The 13,635-nt window shown below is 58.9% G+C and overlaps 1 protein-coding gene across 4 annotated transcripts in view; it reads left to right on the top strand.

The window, feature by feature from the left end:
- LOC144730872 (uncharacterized) overlaps window positions 1-12,897 on the top strand; it is a 50,919-nt gene extending 38,022 nt beyond the window's left edge. For 2 of the 4 annotated variants that reach the window (XM_078611667.1, XM_078611666.1), the window contains exons 17-24: window positions 131-238; window positions 916-986; window positions 1,664-1,845; window positions 2,636-2,802; window positions 3,052-3,796; window positions 4,904-4,989; window positions 5,901-8,180; window positions 9,249-12,897. In XM_078611667.1, the coding sequence (XP_078467793.1) occupies window positions 131-238; window positions 916-986; window positions 1,664-1,845; window positions 2,636-2,802; window positions 3,052-3,796; window positions 4,904-4,989; window positions 5,901-8,180; window positions 9,249-9,362 (3,753 nt within the window). In that variant the 3' untranslated portion in view covers window positions 9,363-12,897. The remainder of the gene's footprint in view (window positions 1-130; window positions 239-915; window positions 987-1,663; window positions 1,846-2,635; window positions 2,803-3,051; window positions 3,797-4,903; window positions 4,990-5,900; window positions 8,181-9,248) is intronic. The other 2 variants (XM_078611668.1, XM_078611669.1) reach the window with 2 other exon arrangements.
- Window positions 12,898-13,635: the final 738 nt, after the last annotated feature.

Raw genomic sequence — 13,635 nt, forward strand, 5'->3', positions numbered from 1 at the left:
TGTGCGTGTCGCTGCGCATATCGCTGCGCGTGTCGCTGTGTGATCTGAGCGCTGCGCGTGTCACTGTGCGTGTCACTGCGTGTGTCGCTGTGTGATCTGAGCCCTGCGCGTGTCGCTGTGTGTGTTGCAGGCGTCGCTCGACAGCCTCATGAGGCTGCTGCAGTCGTCGACGCCGCACTACGTGCGCTGCATCAAGCCCAACGCGGCGTGCCGGCCTCACACTTTCATCCCTGAAGAGGTGAGGTCGAGACCAGGTGAGGCTGAGACCAGGTGAGGCCGAGACCAGGTGAGGCCGAGACCAGGTGAGGCCGAGACCAGGTGAGGCCGAGACCAGGTGAGGCCGGGACCAAGTGAGGCCGGCACCAGGTGAGGCCGGGACCAGGTGAGGCCGAGACCAGATGAGGCTGGGACCAGGTGAGGCCGGCACCAGGTGAGGCCGGGACCAGGTGAGGCCGAGACCAGATGAGGCTGGGACCAGGTGAGGCTGAGACCAGGTTAGGCCGAGACCAAGTGAGGCCGGGACCAGGTGAGGCCGAGACCAGGTGAGGCCGAGACCAGGTGAGGCCGGGACCAGGTGAGGCCGAGACCAGGTGAGGCTGGGACCAGGTGAGGCCGGGACCAGGTGAGGCCGAGACCAGGTGAGGCCGAGACCAGGTGAGGCTGGGACCAGGTGAGGCCGGGACCATGTGAGGCCGAAACCAGGTGAGGCCGGGACCAGGTGAGGCCGGCACCAGGTGACGCATGGGTCAGGTGAGGCCGGGTCCCACCGGGGCAAGTGGCAGGCGGCAGCACTCTGGGTGTGCTGGCTCCGTGGTGGCGGTGGAAGCGGTGATTGTGGTATTGGTTGTGGTTTCTCACGATGGTGACGGTGGTGGTGGTGGTGGTCGTGGTGATGTGTCGTTGCCGGGCGACCAGGTTCTGCCGCAGCTGGAGGCGTGCGGCATCGTCGAGACGATCAACATCAGTGCCGCGGGGTTCCCAGTGAGGTGCGGGGTGAACATACACACATACACACACACGTGCACACACACACACACGTGCACACACAAACACGTGCACACACACGTACACAAAGACAAAGACCCCCCGTATAGCCTAAACAGACTGTAGGGGCAAATACTGTTAGCGAGCACCTTCGAAGGCCGGAACGGTACACGAGGGGGTGGGTGGCCAGCACCACGCCCGACCGCCTTTGTCTCTCCAGTGGTGATGTTTACACACCGCACTAGGTACTAATTTTGAGGCTGAGTCGACCTAGGGGAGGCCCAGTACCGGCTCAGATAATCGTCACTGGTGTTGGCCGTGAGCGAGAATCGGAACTCGGGTCGTCGGGTTCGTAGCGCAGTGCGCTCACCACTGCGCCACCTTCCCATATCGGTTCTCATACATTTTATTTGAATTTTTTTACCCATCCCATCAGCCACACGGCCTTTGGGGAGTTACTCATTTCAGCAACATTGGTTCAACGCAGGTGCAGCAGCCGCAGCAGCATCACGAGCCCGTCCTGACCAGCGTGGCGAAGTACGGTCAAATAACTCCCACGACCCGGACGCCGTGGGGAGGCGAGTGGATTGACCCCAGGGGGGTGGGGCTCGGCGCGCCGTCTGCAGGTGTGGATCGTGAGTCCGCTTTGTCCGTGCTCTAATCCGCTCCGGCGTCGCAGGGTCCCGTACCAGAGTTTTGTGGACCGCTACGGCGTGCTGCTGGGATCGGCCCACGACTCCGCGGGCGGGCCGGCGGCGGCGAGCGGCCACGAAGGGCCGGGCGGGGACGGAGGGCCCAGTGGCCACAGCAGGCCAGACGACCCCGACGGAGGGAACGCGAGTGCGCGCCAGCGCAGACGACGTGAGGCCCGGACGGTCGTTTGGTTTATTTACTTTTTTTGCTTAAACTATAAACTAAACTATTCAACAATTTTTACTTTACCAGGTAAGGCCCGCGTGGAAATTTATAGCAGCAGCCAAAGACTCTAAACGCGTGATGTGGATTCTAGACGTGGAGGGATAAACCGGAGGTCCCAGAGAAAAATCCACACGACCAAGGGGAGAGAGACACGCAAACTCCAAATATACAGCAGCAGGCGTCAGGGTCGAACCGACGACCCCCTGTATACCAGGCATGGTAGTTAGCATCTCCTAGCCACCGTGGTACAGCACACTTGCTCATGTGCTGTGATGGAGGGCCATTGCCCAAATGTCGCCTATTGTCTACTTTGCCTTTTCAAGGCAACACACGCTCGCAGTGTTCTTGACGCGGACCGCATTGAGCCGAGCTGCTGCTCGTTGCTAGTGCCCACCGCAAAAAGCAGCTGCGGGCGCAGCGGCGTTGCCAAACTAAAATTTTCCTGTAAAAAAGCGCATTGTGACGTCGTAAAAGGGGAGACCGCCTCTACCGAGCCGGCTAGAGCCTGGATAGCGCTTCGTCGGGCACCCACCACGCGCAGCGGGTTGCTATTGGCTACCGCCGCCGCCGCTGCTAGAGGGTTAGAGGCTGCAGAGGGATCAGCGCAGCGGGAATGCGTCGCTGCGTTGTGCTTCCGCGCTCCCACGAGGGTTGCTCCCAGCGCGCGCTCGTGGGGTGCGCGACGCGGGGAGCGACGGGGCGCTCCGCTCTGCTGCCGTCGGCATGCCCACAGGCCGCGTCGCTCTGGGACGAGGCGACGCTTCAGAGCGCATCCTGGAGCTGGCGGTGGCCGTCGGCCGCAAGCCTCCATCACCGCCGTCGTCGACATCGTCGGCGCCTCCTCGTCGCTCCGCCGCCGCGCACTGCGGCAAGACCAAGATCTTCCTGGCGCAGGAGACGGTGAGAGCGGCGCGCTCGGTTTGCCCGCACTCAAAGCTGTCCCCCCTCACCCACCCAACCCCCGGTGCTCGCCCCCCCCCCCCCCCCGACCGGTCCCCGCGGTGATCGCGGTGCGGCTACAAGAATGGCGCGAATGGCGAGCGCGCCGATGGTTGTGAATCCCCATTTGATTCGGTCGACAAGCGCCAGGGCCATGCGTGGGCACGCGGCGTGACCCGAGAACTCGCCCCTGCGACCTGGCGCGCGCAGCTCGAGAGCCTGGAGCAGGCCCGGCACTGGGCGCTGGATCTGCGGGCGAAGCGGATCCAGGCTTGCTGGCGCCGCCTGCTGGCGCGGAGACTGGCGCGGCGCCACCAGGCGGCCCGCACCATCCAGGCCTACTGGCACGGGATGCTGGCACGGAGACTGGCGCGGAGCCATCGGGCGGCCCGCACCATCCAGGCGAGCTGGCACGGGACGCTGGCACGAAGGCTGGCGCGGCGCCACCGGGCGGCAGTTCGTACCATCCAGGCGTGCTGGCGTGGGACGCTGGCACGCAGATTTGTGCGGAGACACAGGGCGGCAGTACGCACCATCCAGGCCTACTGGCGTGGGACGCTGGCACGAAGGCTGGCGCGGAGCCACCGGGCGGCAGTACGCACCATCCAGGCCTACTGGCGTGGGACGCTGGCACGGAGGCTGGCACGGAGCCACCGGGTGGCAGTATGCACCATCCAGGCCTACTGGCGCGGGACACTGGCACGGAGGCTGGCACGGAGCCGCCGGGCGGCAGTACGCACCATCCAGGCCTACTGGCGTGGGACGCTGGCACGGAGGCTGGCACGGAGCCACCGGGTGGCAGTATGCACCATCCAGGCCTACTGGCGCGGGACGCTGGCACGGAGGCTGGCACGGAGCCACCGGGCAGCAGTACGCACCATCCAGGCGTGCTGGCGCGGAACGCTGGCACGCAGATTTGTGCGGAGACACAGGGCGGCTCGCGCCATCCAGGCCGGTAAGGGATAGACGCCTTGCGGGTTCACCTACGGGCACCAGCACACGTTGAGGAACAGCACACGGTGAGAAGCGGTGTATCATGAGCAACAGCATACGACGAACCTTGGAGCACAAGGCGGCTGCTGCTGCTGGAAAATGCAGCCCTACTGCAGGGAGCACTTAGAGCAGGGGTGGGGAACGTCCGGCCCGCGAGCCGTATGAGGCCCGCGAAATCATTTGGTGTGGCCCTGCCAAGGCAACCGCAGGCGGGACTCGAAATTCAATAAATCTAGGAGCAAACCTGGAAAAGCAGTTGCGAGTAGCAACGTCATCAATACCAGCTAACATCATCACACGCTTCGCCAAAGAGAAGCAGTTATAGCCATAACATTAGGGGTGAGTTAATTAAATGTTTGACCAAATATAACGGGCTAATTTTTAAGTTGATCATTTTGTGTGGCCCGCGAATGATGTTACAAATATCCAAATGGCCCTTGGCAGGTAAAAGGTTCCCCAGCCCTGACTTAGAGGAACCCCTTCAGGGGCTGCTGTTATTGGCCTACTCTTCCATGTCTTGAAACGGGTTAGGGGGGCTAGCCACACTTTGCCTGCAGGAGTGCCAGGAAGTGGTTGTGATACTTTACCAAGGCTTAGCCCGCGCACGTGAGGAGTGTGCGAGATGAGAGGCCTCCATTATTACACTTCAGTTTGGTCCAAAAGTTGCACAAAGTGGCGATGCACGCGGGGCGGCGTGCGCGTTTAGAGTTTGTGTTCACATTCCGTCGCTTTCTGACCTTTGCTACACTTCGCACTGCTGTCGTGTTAGTCATTGTTACCTTGCCCCCCCCTCCCACCCCCGTTGCCCCTTACTGGACATCTGTGAAAAAGAACATCATCGCTCAATTGGATTCCTCCAGTCTGAATAAAAAAAGATTCTCCGATTCGGCACGCGACCCGCCGATCGATGACGTGAGCGTGCGACGAGCCCATTTGTACCGCTGGGTCGACGTGGGCAGCGTGGGATGAGGTGGGGGCGGGGGGGTGGTTTCAGAAACTGCCCCGTTGTTTCAGCTGCCGCGCCGGGAGATTGAACCGACTGCGTGTTCCCCTTCCCCGCGCGGCGCAGGCTTCAGGGGCTGCCGGGCGCGCAGGGAGACGGCGCGGGCGCAGGGCGCCGCCTCCACTCTGCAGCGCGCGTGGAGGACGCGGAAGGTGCGGCCGTCACGAGAACACTCACGTGAACACTCACGTGAACCGAGACACTCACGTGAACACTCACGTGAACACTCACGTGAACCGAGACACTCACGTGAACACTCACGTGAACCGAAACACTCACGTGAACAATCACGTAAACACTCACATGAACACTCATGTGAACCTAAACACTCACATAAACAATCACGTGAACACTCACATGAACCGAGGCACTCACATGAACAATCACGTGACCACTCAAGTGAACACTCGCGTAAATCGAAACACTCCCGTGAACACTCGTGAACACTCACTTGAACACTCACGTGAACCGAGACACTCACATGAACAATAACGTGACCACTCAAGTGAACACTCGTGAGCACTCACTTGAACACTCACATGAATCGAGGCACTCACGTGAACCGACTGTCGGGGCCAAGTGCCGTTTGCGAGCAGCGTGGGGGGTGGGCGCCCGCGGCCCCACCCAGGCCCGACCTACACTGGTGTCCCCGCAGTGCGGATGTTTTACGCACCGCACCAGGTACTCACTTCTAAGGTTGCTTTGACCTAAGGGAGGCCCAGGACCGCTGTTATTGTCCGTGAGTGGGAATCGAACTCGGGTCGCCGTCAATGCTGTGCTCGTCTGCACGCGTTCACGCAGGGCGCGTGTCGAAGCGCGCGCCCGCGTGAACGTGTGAACGCGGGCCGCGTGTCAAAGTGCAAGCCGGCGTGAACGTGTGAACGCGTGCTGGCGTGAACGTGTGCTGGCGTCCGCAGAGCATCGGGGCGTGCGAGTTGCCCGCTGCATTTGCTGACGTCGCTTCATTAACTTGTAACGTAAATCGCCTCTCCTCCATCCCTCCCTCTCCCTCTATCTGCCCCTCTCTCATTTTCTGTCTCCCCGTCGCTCTCTCGGAGTGCAGCGCAGGACGGAGGAGTCGGCGCTGGATGAGCTGGACGCGGCGTCGTCTCCTCCGCTATCGGCGGTCGGCGACACAAACTCTCCCGGTGGCCTCGTCCACCAATCAGCCTCCTCCGCCATCACCGTCGCTGCCCCCCCATCCTCCTCCATCAACCCCATCTCCTCCCCATCCTCCTCCACCATCGCCACCGTCACCTCCCCATCCTCCACCATCACCTCCCCATCCTCCACCATCGCCACCATCACCTCCCCATCCTCCACCATCACCACCATCACCTCTCCATCCTCCTCCACCATCAATGCCACCACCTCCTTATCATCCACCATGGCCACAATCACCTCCCCATCCTCCTCCGCCATCACCGTCACCGCCTCCCCATCCTCCTCCATCAACCCCATCTCCTCCCCATCCTCCACCACCATCGCTACCATCACCTCCCTATCCTCCAACATTGCCAGCATCACCGCCCCATCCTCCTCTGCCATCACCGCCATCACCTCCCCATCCTCCACCATTTCTACCATCATCTCTCCATCATCCTCTGCCATCATCAACGCCATCACCTCCCCATCCTCCACCATTGCCACCATCATCTCACCATCCTCCTCCATCACCACCATCACCTCCCCATCCTCCACCGCCATCGCCACCATAACCTCGCCATCCTCCTCCACCATCGCTGCCATCACCTCCCCATCCTCCAACATTGCCAGAATCACCGCCCCATCCTCCTCTGCCATCACCGCCATCACCTCCCCATCCTCCACCATTTCTACCATCATCTCTCCATCATCCTCTGCCATCATCAACGCCATCACCTCCCCATCCTCCACCATCGCCACCATCATCTCACCATCCTCCTCCATCACCACCATCACCTCCCCATCCTCCACCATCGCCACCATCATCTCACCATCCTCCTCCATCGCCACCATCATCTCACCATCCTCCTCCATCGCCACCATAACCTCGCCATCCTCTTCCACCATTGCTGCCATCACCTCCCCATCCTCCAACATTGCCAGCATCACCGTCCCATCCTCCTCTGCCATCACCGCCATCACCTCCCCATCCTCCACCATTACTACCATCATCTGCCCATCCTCCTCCTCCACCTTCAACGCCACCACCTCCCCATCCTCCACCATCGCCACCCCATCCTCCACCATCACCACCATCACCTCCCCATCCTCCTCCTTCGCCATCAACACCATGACCTCCCAATCCTCCACCATGACCACCACCACCTCCCCATCACCCTCCTCCTCTGCCATCATGAACGCCATCACCTCCCCATCCTCCACCATCACTACCAGCACCTCCCCATCCTCCGCCATCACCACCATCAGATCCCAATCATCCTCCTTCTCCACCATCAATGCAACCACCTCCCAATCCTCCACCATGGCCACAATCACCTCCCCATCCTCCTCTGCCATCACCGCCATCACCTCCCCATCCTCCACCATCGCCACCATCACCTCCCCATCCTCCACCATCACCACCATCACCTCCCCATCCTCCTCTGCCATCACCGCCATCACCTCCCCATCCTCCACCATCACCTCCCCATCCTCCACCATTGCCTCCCCATCATCCTCCTCCTCTGCCATCATCAACGCCATCACCTCCCCATCCTCCACCATCACCACCATCACCTCCCCATCATCCTCCTCCTCTGCCATCATCAATGCCATCACCTCCCTATCCTCCACCATCGCCACTATCACCTCCCCATCCTCCTCCTCCGCCATCAATACCATGACCTCCCCATCAGCCACCATCAACGCCATCACCTCCCCATCCTCCACCATCACCTCCCCATCCTCCACCATTGCCTCCCCATCACCCTCCTCCTCTGCCATCATCAACGCCATCACCTCCCTATCCTCCGCCATCGCGACCATGACCTCTCCGTCCTCCTCCGCTATCACCACCATCACCTCCCCATCCTCCACCGTCACCACCACCATCGCCACCATCGGCTGCCCATCATCATCATCCTCCTCCTCCTCCACCATCACCACCTCCCCACCCCCCCCATCCTCCGGCATCGCGGCCACCGGCCCCCCCTCGTGGCCTCACCGCCGCTCGGCGTCGTTGGGCGACCACGGTTGGCCGGGGACGCTGCCGGACGTCGACTCCGGGGGTGGTGGCGCCGCCGGCGCCGTGACCGCGGTGGTGCCGTGGCCGCGCCGGCGCTTCAGCCACTGGGGCCACGGGGCCCCCACCATCAAGATGTCCGCCCAGGGCATCGCGACCATCCGAGCGCTGCCCAGGGTGAGGGAAGGGGGTGGGGGGGGGGGTCAAGGGGAGCGGAGGGTGAGGGACGACCCCCGTCATGGTAGTGAGATGTTAACTACCTCGCCTGGTATACAGGAGGTTGTGGGATCGATCCCTACCGCTGCTGTTTATTTGTAGTCTGTGTGTTTCTCTCCCCATATTCGCGTGGATTTTTCTCCGGGTTCTCCGGTTTTTCTCTCCGCATTTATAATCACCACGCGTTTTGAGTTTTTGGCTGCCATAAATGTCAACGTGATGAGCCAAGTGGCCACTTCTGAAAAGAGCTACATAGCTCAGTGGGCCTTCCTTGGTAAAATAATGGCCCCCAGTCAACCTTTGCTCAGTGGGAGGTCGCTCATTCTCCTCTGCTACACCCATAGTCTGGAACTCTCCTCCCAGCCGTGTGTGCTGCCAGCTCCCTGCCCCGGTTCGAGGCCACACTCAAGGCCGTGCCCTTGCGCTCTGCCCGTGAGTGACTGTGTGCCTCTTGCTACAAAGTGAATAGAAAATTAACGTGGCCACTGATTCTGTACCGCGCCTTGAGGCGCTTTGCTGTCCTCAGTGGGTGTTCGCTTACAGCACTCGCCCCGGCAGTCTGATGAAAGCTACATGGGGATCGAGCGTGCCTCTCTTTGTCTTGTGAGCGTGCTCATGGGGAGCGGTAGAGTCGCGGTAAGCACGCTGCGCTACGAACCCGGCACTCCGGGTTCGATTCCCGCTCACGGCCCACACCAGTGACGATTATCTGAATCGGTCCTAGGCCTCTCCTAAGTAGACTCAGCCTCAAATGAGTACCTGGTGCGATGTGTAAACATCGCCACTGGGAAGCCAAAGGTTGCCGGGCATGGTGCAAGCTGGCCACCCACCCCCTCGTGTGTCGTGGTTGCCTACGTAGGTACTCGCTGACAGCACTTGCCCCAGCATTCTGTTACAGGCTATACGGGGGATCTTTGCCTTGTCTGTTGCATGTGTGTGTGTGGCCTTCATAGTGCCCAGCCCAATAGTCAGCTCAGGTTATACGGGGGATCAATGTCTTTGTGTGTGCGCGCGTGTGCGTTCATGCAGGCCAGGATCCACTTGCGGGTCTCCCGCTCGCCCCTGATGCACGCCGACCGCTGCCCCAACTCCCTGGCCTCTCCGGGCGGCGAGGGCCTCAACGACCTCGCTTTCGTCTGCTAGCGCCGCCGTCTCCTCGATCCTGGCCCTGCGTGTCCTCGCTTGGCCCAACGTGACCCCACGTGACCTTACGTGACCCTGGCCGCGCGTGACCTCGCGCGATCCTGGCTCTACGAGACCTCGTGCGACCTCGCACAACCTCTCGCGACCTCACGTAACCCCCGGCCCCACGCCATTCCGCGTGGCTGCAGGGGCTGCCAGGACGGCAGAAGAGGAGAGGCACCACGAGTAGCTCCATTGTCGGGACTCCTCACGTCCTCCGGGAAAACAGACTGAAATTCCCGCAACTGCCGTTGCCTCCTCGATGGGTGTCGACCCCCCGATTGTTCCATGCGAAGCCGGCGTTCCGCTGGGAGCTGCCCTGCGCCCGTCCCTGTCCCGACGATTGTGCCGACTCCACCGGGCACACGCGCTTAATGGACGGAAGACTCGGATGCTGCGTCGTGCTGCGCTGCGAGAGTATCGATCTGCGACCGAGCGCCGTTTAATTTCCTAGTTTCTCGTCGGGGCGAGCACGCGAATGACCGCGAGCTCCAGACTACAACTAAACTATGAACCAATTCTTTTTTTATTTTACCAAGTAAGGTCCACTGAACTACATAGATATTTTTCAGAAGCGAGCTGGCCATCACAAATGATAGCTCAACGAAGTGGCTTATCACGTGGAAATTTATAGCAGCAGCCAAATGCTCTTAATGCGTGATGTCGATTCTAAATGTGGAGGGAAAACCGGAGGACCCGGATAAAAATAATCCACGTGACCACGGGGAGAGAGAGACACCGCAAATTTACGAGACCTCCTGCATACAAGGCGAGGTAGTTAACATCTCGGCCTAGTTAACGCCGAACTGCCCAGGTGACCCATCTCGCTCACTAGCGGTTCCTGGCGATTCTTGGCGGGTTCATGGGCAAGACATCTGTCGCTTCGCTGGGAGCTTCCTCTGAATTCCAGTTCCTGTACGGGCGTGCATTCCGGGTGATTTGGTCATGCCTTAAGTATTTATATACAGTATATATTAAGTAATCATGGATTTTGTTACACGGCAATGAACGCTACGCGGCGCGTCGCTGCATAAGCGTTTTGATTGCCATTCGCTAACTGTGACCTGATTGTGTTCGCGTTCTAACGAGATCCTCCGCCGGGTGATTTGTGTTCGTGGCCACCACGAGCGGAGGTAGAACACGGCTCTGGTGACGCGTGATTCAGACCGTGCGTCATCACACTTTACTTTGGTTACTTGAACAAATACTCTCAGGTCACTTTGACAGCAGGGGAGCCTGAATTTACTTCTCTGCATTGCGTTTGCTTCATTGTTTCATGCTATATACAGGGTGTTTGAAAATGATGGACCCAATTTCAAAGCAGTTACTTTCACGATGGCAACATGTTACAATTACACAAAAAGTTACAAACGGTTTAATGGGTTATCAAGTTTTACTAACCATTTTATAAATGCTCTATGTGCCCTCCACCTGCTGTACGGACAACATCGAGACGATAATTGAATTAGTCCCAAACGCCTCTCAAAGTGTCTTCTTCCACTGAAGTCAGCGCTGCCGTGATTCTGTTTTTGAGGTCATCCAGATTAGTCGCTACTGGTGGCACAATAACACGGTCTTTGACGTATCCCCACAAAAAAAGTCGCAGGGTGTGATGATGTCTGGGGATCTTGGGGGCCAGGAGTGTAGCGCCAAGTCTTGGGGTCCCCTGCGACCTATCCAACGTTGAGGCCGTGCGTCTTGCGAATGACTGAGGCTAGGGGCTGTTTGTGCGCTGGGAGAGGCATCTAGCGGTAATCATTTGAAACTCTATGCCCCGCCCTCTCTATGCCCCGCCCTTTCAAGTGGTAAGAGTTGCATTCATGGGCGGTTCGTGGTTGCAGAGATATAGCGATTTCAAATCGGGTCCATCTTTTTTAATCACCCGATATTATATAAAAAAAAAAGTTTTGCTGGCTGGCTGGCTTCCTGTGTCGCTGTCTGACTGGTGCACAACTGCGGGTGTGCGGTGGCGATGTCGCCGTGCACATCTACGTGATGACGTCACCTGCATCCCAAAGCGTTGAACTGGGTTTGTGCATTGCACCGACGTCTTGCCTCTCTCACCCTCCCTTCTAACCACTCTCCACCATAGCCGTGTATCCCGCACAAACGTGGCGGATGTGCTATCATGCAAGCATATCATATGCTATAATCAACAAACGTTTTTCTGGCTGGCTGGCTGAAGGGAGGGGGGGATGGACGGACGGTCACATCCAAAAGGAGGTGTGGGCTGCCCGTTATTATTTTAAACGATGCAATTATTTACAGCACTTTGTCAATCCGCTGCGGAATGAAGGCCTCTCCCCGCGCCGCACAGTATGAGTTGGTGAAGGGAGGGGGGGCGCTGGACTTGTGTAAGGTATCACCAGCCACTGATGTTAGCCGTGGCGGCGCCGGGAACTGAACTCGGGTTGCCGTATGTTCCTCAAGCAGAACGGACTGCAAGGAACCCGTTGTCCCCTAATCCAGGGGGGACTGGCAACCAAAATAACAAGAGTACTTTTATATTTAGAATTGGGTTCCTTGATGAGCCCGCACAATGCTGCGGAGCCGCAGGTTTGCCAACCCTCGTCCTTGCTCCGGTGACGGTTTGCCCGATTCTCAAGTGGTGCGTCACCTTTGCACAAGTCAACACACTGCACGATCCATTTAGAGACACCTCACTAAATCAATGATCGGGGGACGCAACGTGTATCGTGCTGGCCTTCACAGGTGCTCGCGAACAGCACTTGCCCCCACAGTCTGTTAAGGCTATGACGGGGGACCTTTGTCTTTGTATCCTTGCAATATAACGTTTTAAAGAGTTGTCGGCAATGCAGTTTGATACTGAGATAAAATCGCAACCCTATTATTATTACTACGACTACTGGATATGCGGACATTGCATTGTGCGATGAACGGCACTGACAGTTTTACCCTGGCACTGGCGCTTGAGAATTATCTTGGCGAATGCACGTCGCCTTGCCTGACCGATGCATAGTGTCGGGCTGCTGTGGCGCTGTTCAAGTTGGGTTTGTGTAACAAGGAGGCCAGGATAGAGTCTCATTTAGCAACGGTGACCTGGGGGGGCATTGGTCTGCTGCCAGAAGGCGGGCGATGATCGCTGCTCTGTGTGTGATCCCACTGGGGTAACTTGGCGGCATGAATCCTGGAATGGAGTAAATTGTGGAGCCTGACGGAGGCACACAGTGGCCGTCCACTCTTGCCAATGACGTGAATGGGATCTGTAAAACGTCGATGGTGGAGTGGACGGCGCGTGGCATCATTAGGGCCAATACACCGGCAGTATTAATCGGGACGGCCACTCGATATCGAAACCGCGAGCGTCTGCAACAAAGCGACTTCAAGCCCCCCGTCTCTCGCGACTGCCATGACCGCTGCCTGCGCCCGTCCATCCCCAATGTTGCCGCAACGTCATTTATCTCGTGCCTTTCTCTGGGAGTTGTGTGCCTCGACGGCCTCTGTGCTGTGATGAAAATAAATGAAGTGTTCGGAGCCTCGTGTGTGTGTGTAGTGCCCCGTTTGCCGAAGTTGTAACTGTTCCCGGTGGAACGAGGCGTTTTGGTGAGGCACGGTTAAAGCCGTTCGGAACGGGAGAATCGCAACGTCTGTACGGTGATTCGTAAATTTGGTTTGTGTGTCGTAAACCCTCCTCCACCCGACGCAGCCAATTAATAAAAGTGTCGCGTAAATCAAACGTGGCCAGATGTATGTGTTGGGGCCGCTGGCCCCTGCGGTCCCTCCTTGCTGCTCGCCGACGTCAGGGGTTCCGTCGTTTGCCGACCCCTCGCTGGTCTGCGACCAGCTGCTGCCGTCGCTGGGTTCATCGCCCGATGGCTCCCTTCCCTGGTCCGCCCCTCCGCGAGCTCGCGTGAGAGGCATAGCTCGTCGCCCGCTCTCGTTCACCTGTTAACGCTGCGTTGTCTCTCCTTCAAGCACACGCTCTGAACGGGGTCAGGGGTCGGAGGGCGAACGACGCTGTCCTCACACCACGTGAGTCCCTGCGGCGATAGACGGAACGGATACCTGCGGACGCACCGACCCCCCCCCCCCCCCACGCTACGAGCGCAAACACCTGCACACAGCACCACGTGCTTTCACTCACTCGTAAGACCACTCGAGGCTGCGCTGGGTTATTAATGGTTTATTCTCGGCGACTGCGCTTTACTGTTGGGTCGGTATCGATCGGCGTGGCAGGCCTACGTTATTGTCCCTGGATCTGTACCCGATCTAT

Source organism: Lampetra planeri, chromosome 37, assembly GCF_965212315.1.
Source record: "Lampetra planeri chromosome 37, kcLamPlan1.2.h2, whole genome shotgun sequence".
Taxonomy (NCBI): Eukaryota; Metazoa; Chordata; class Hyperoartia; order Petromyzontiformes; family Petromyzontidae; genus Lampetra; species Lampetra planeri.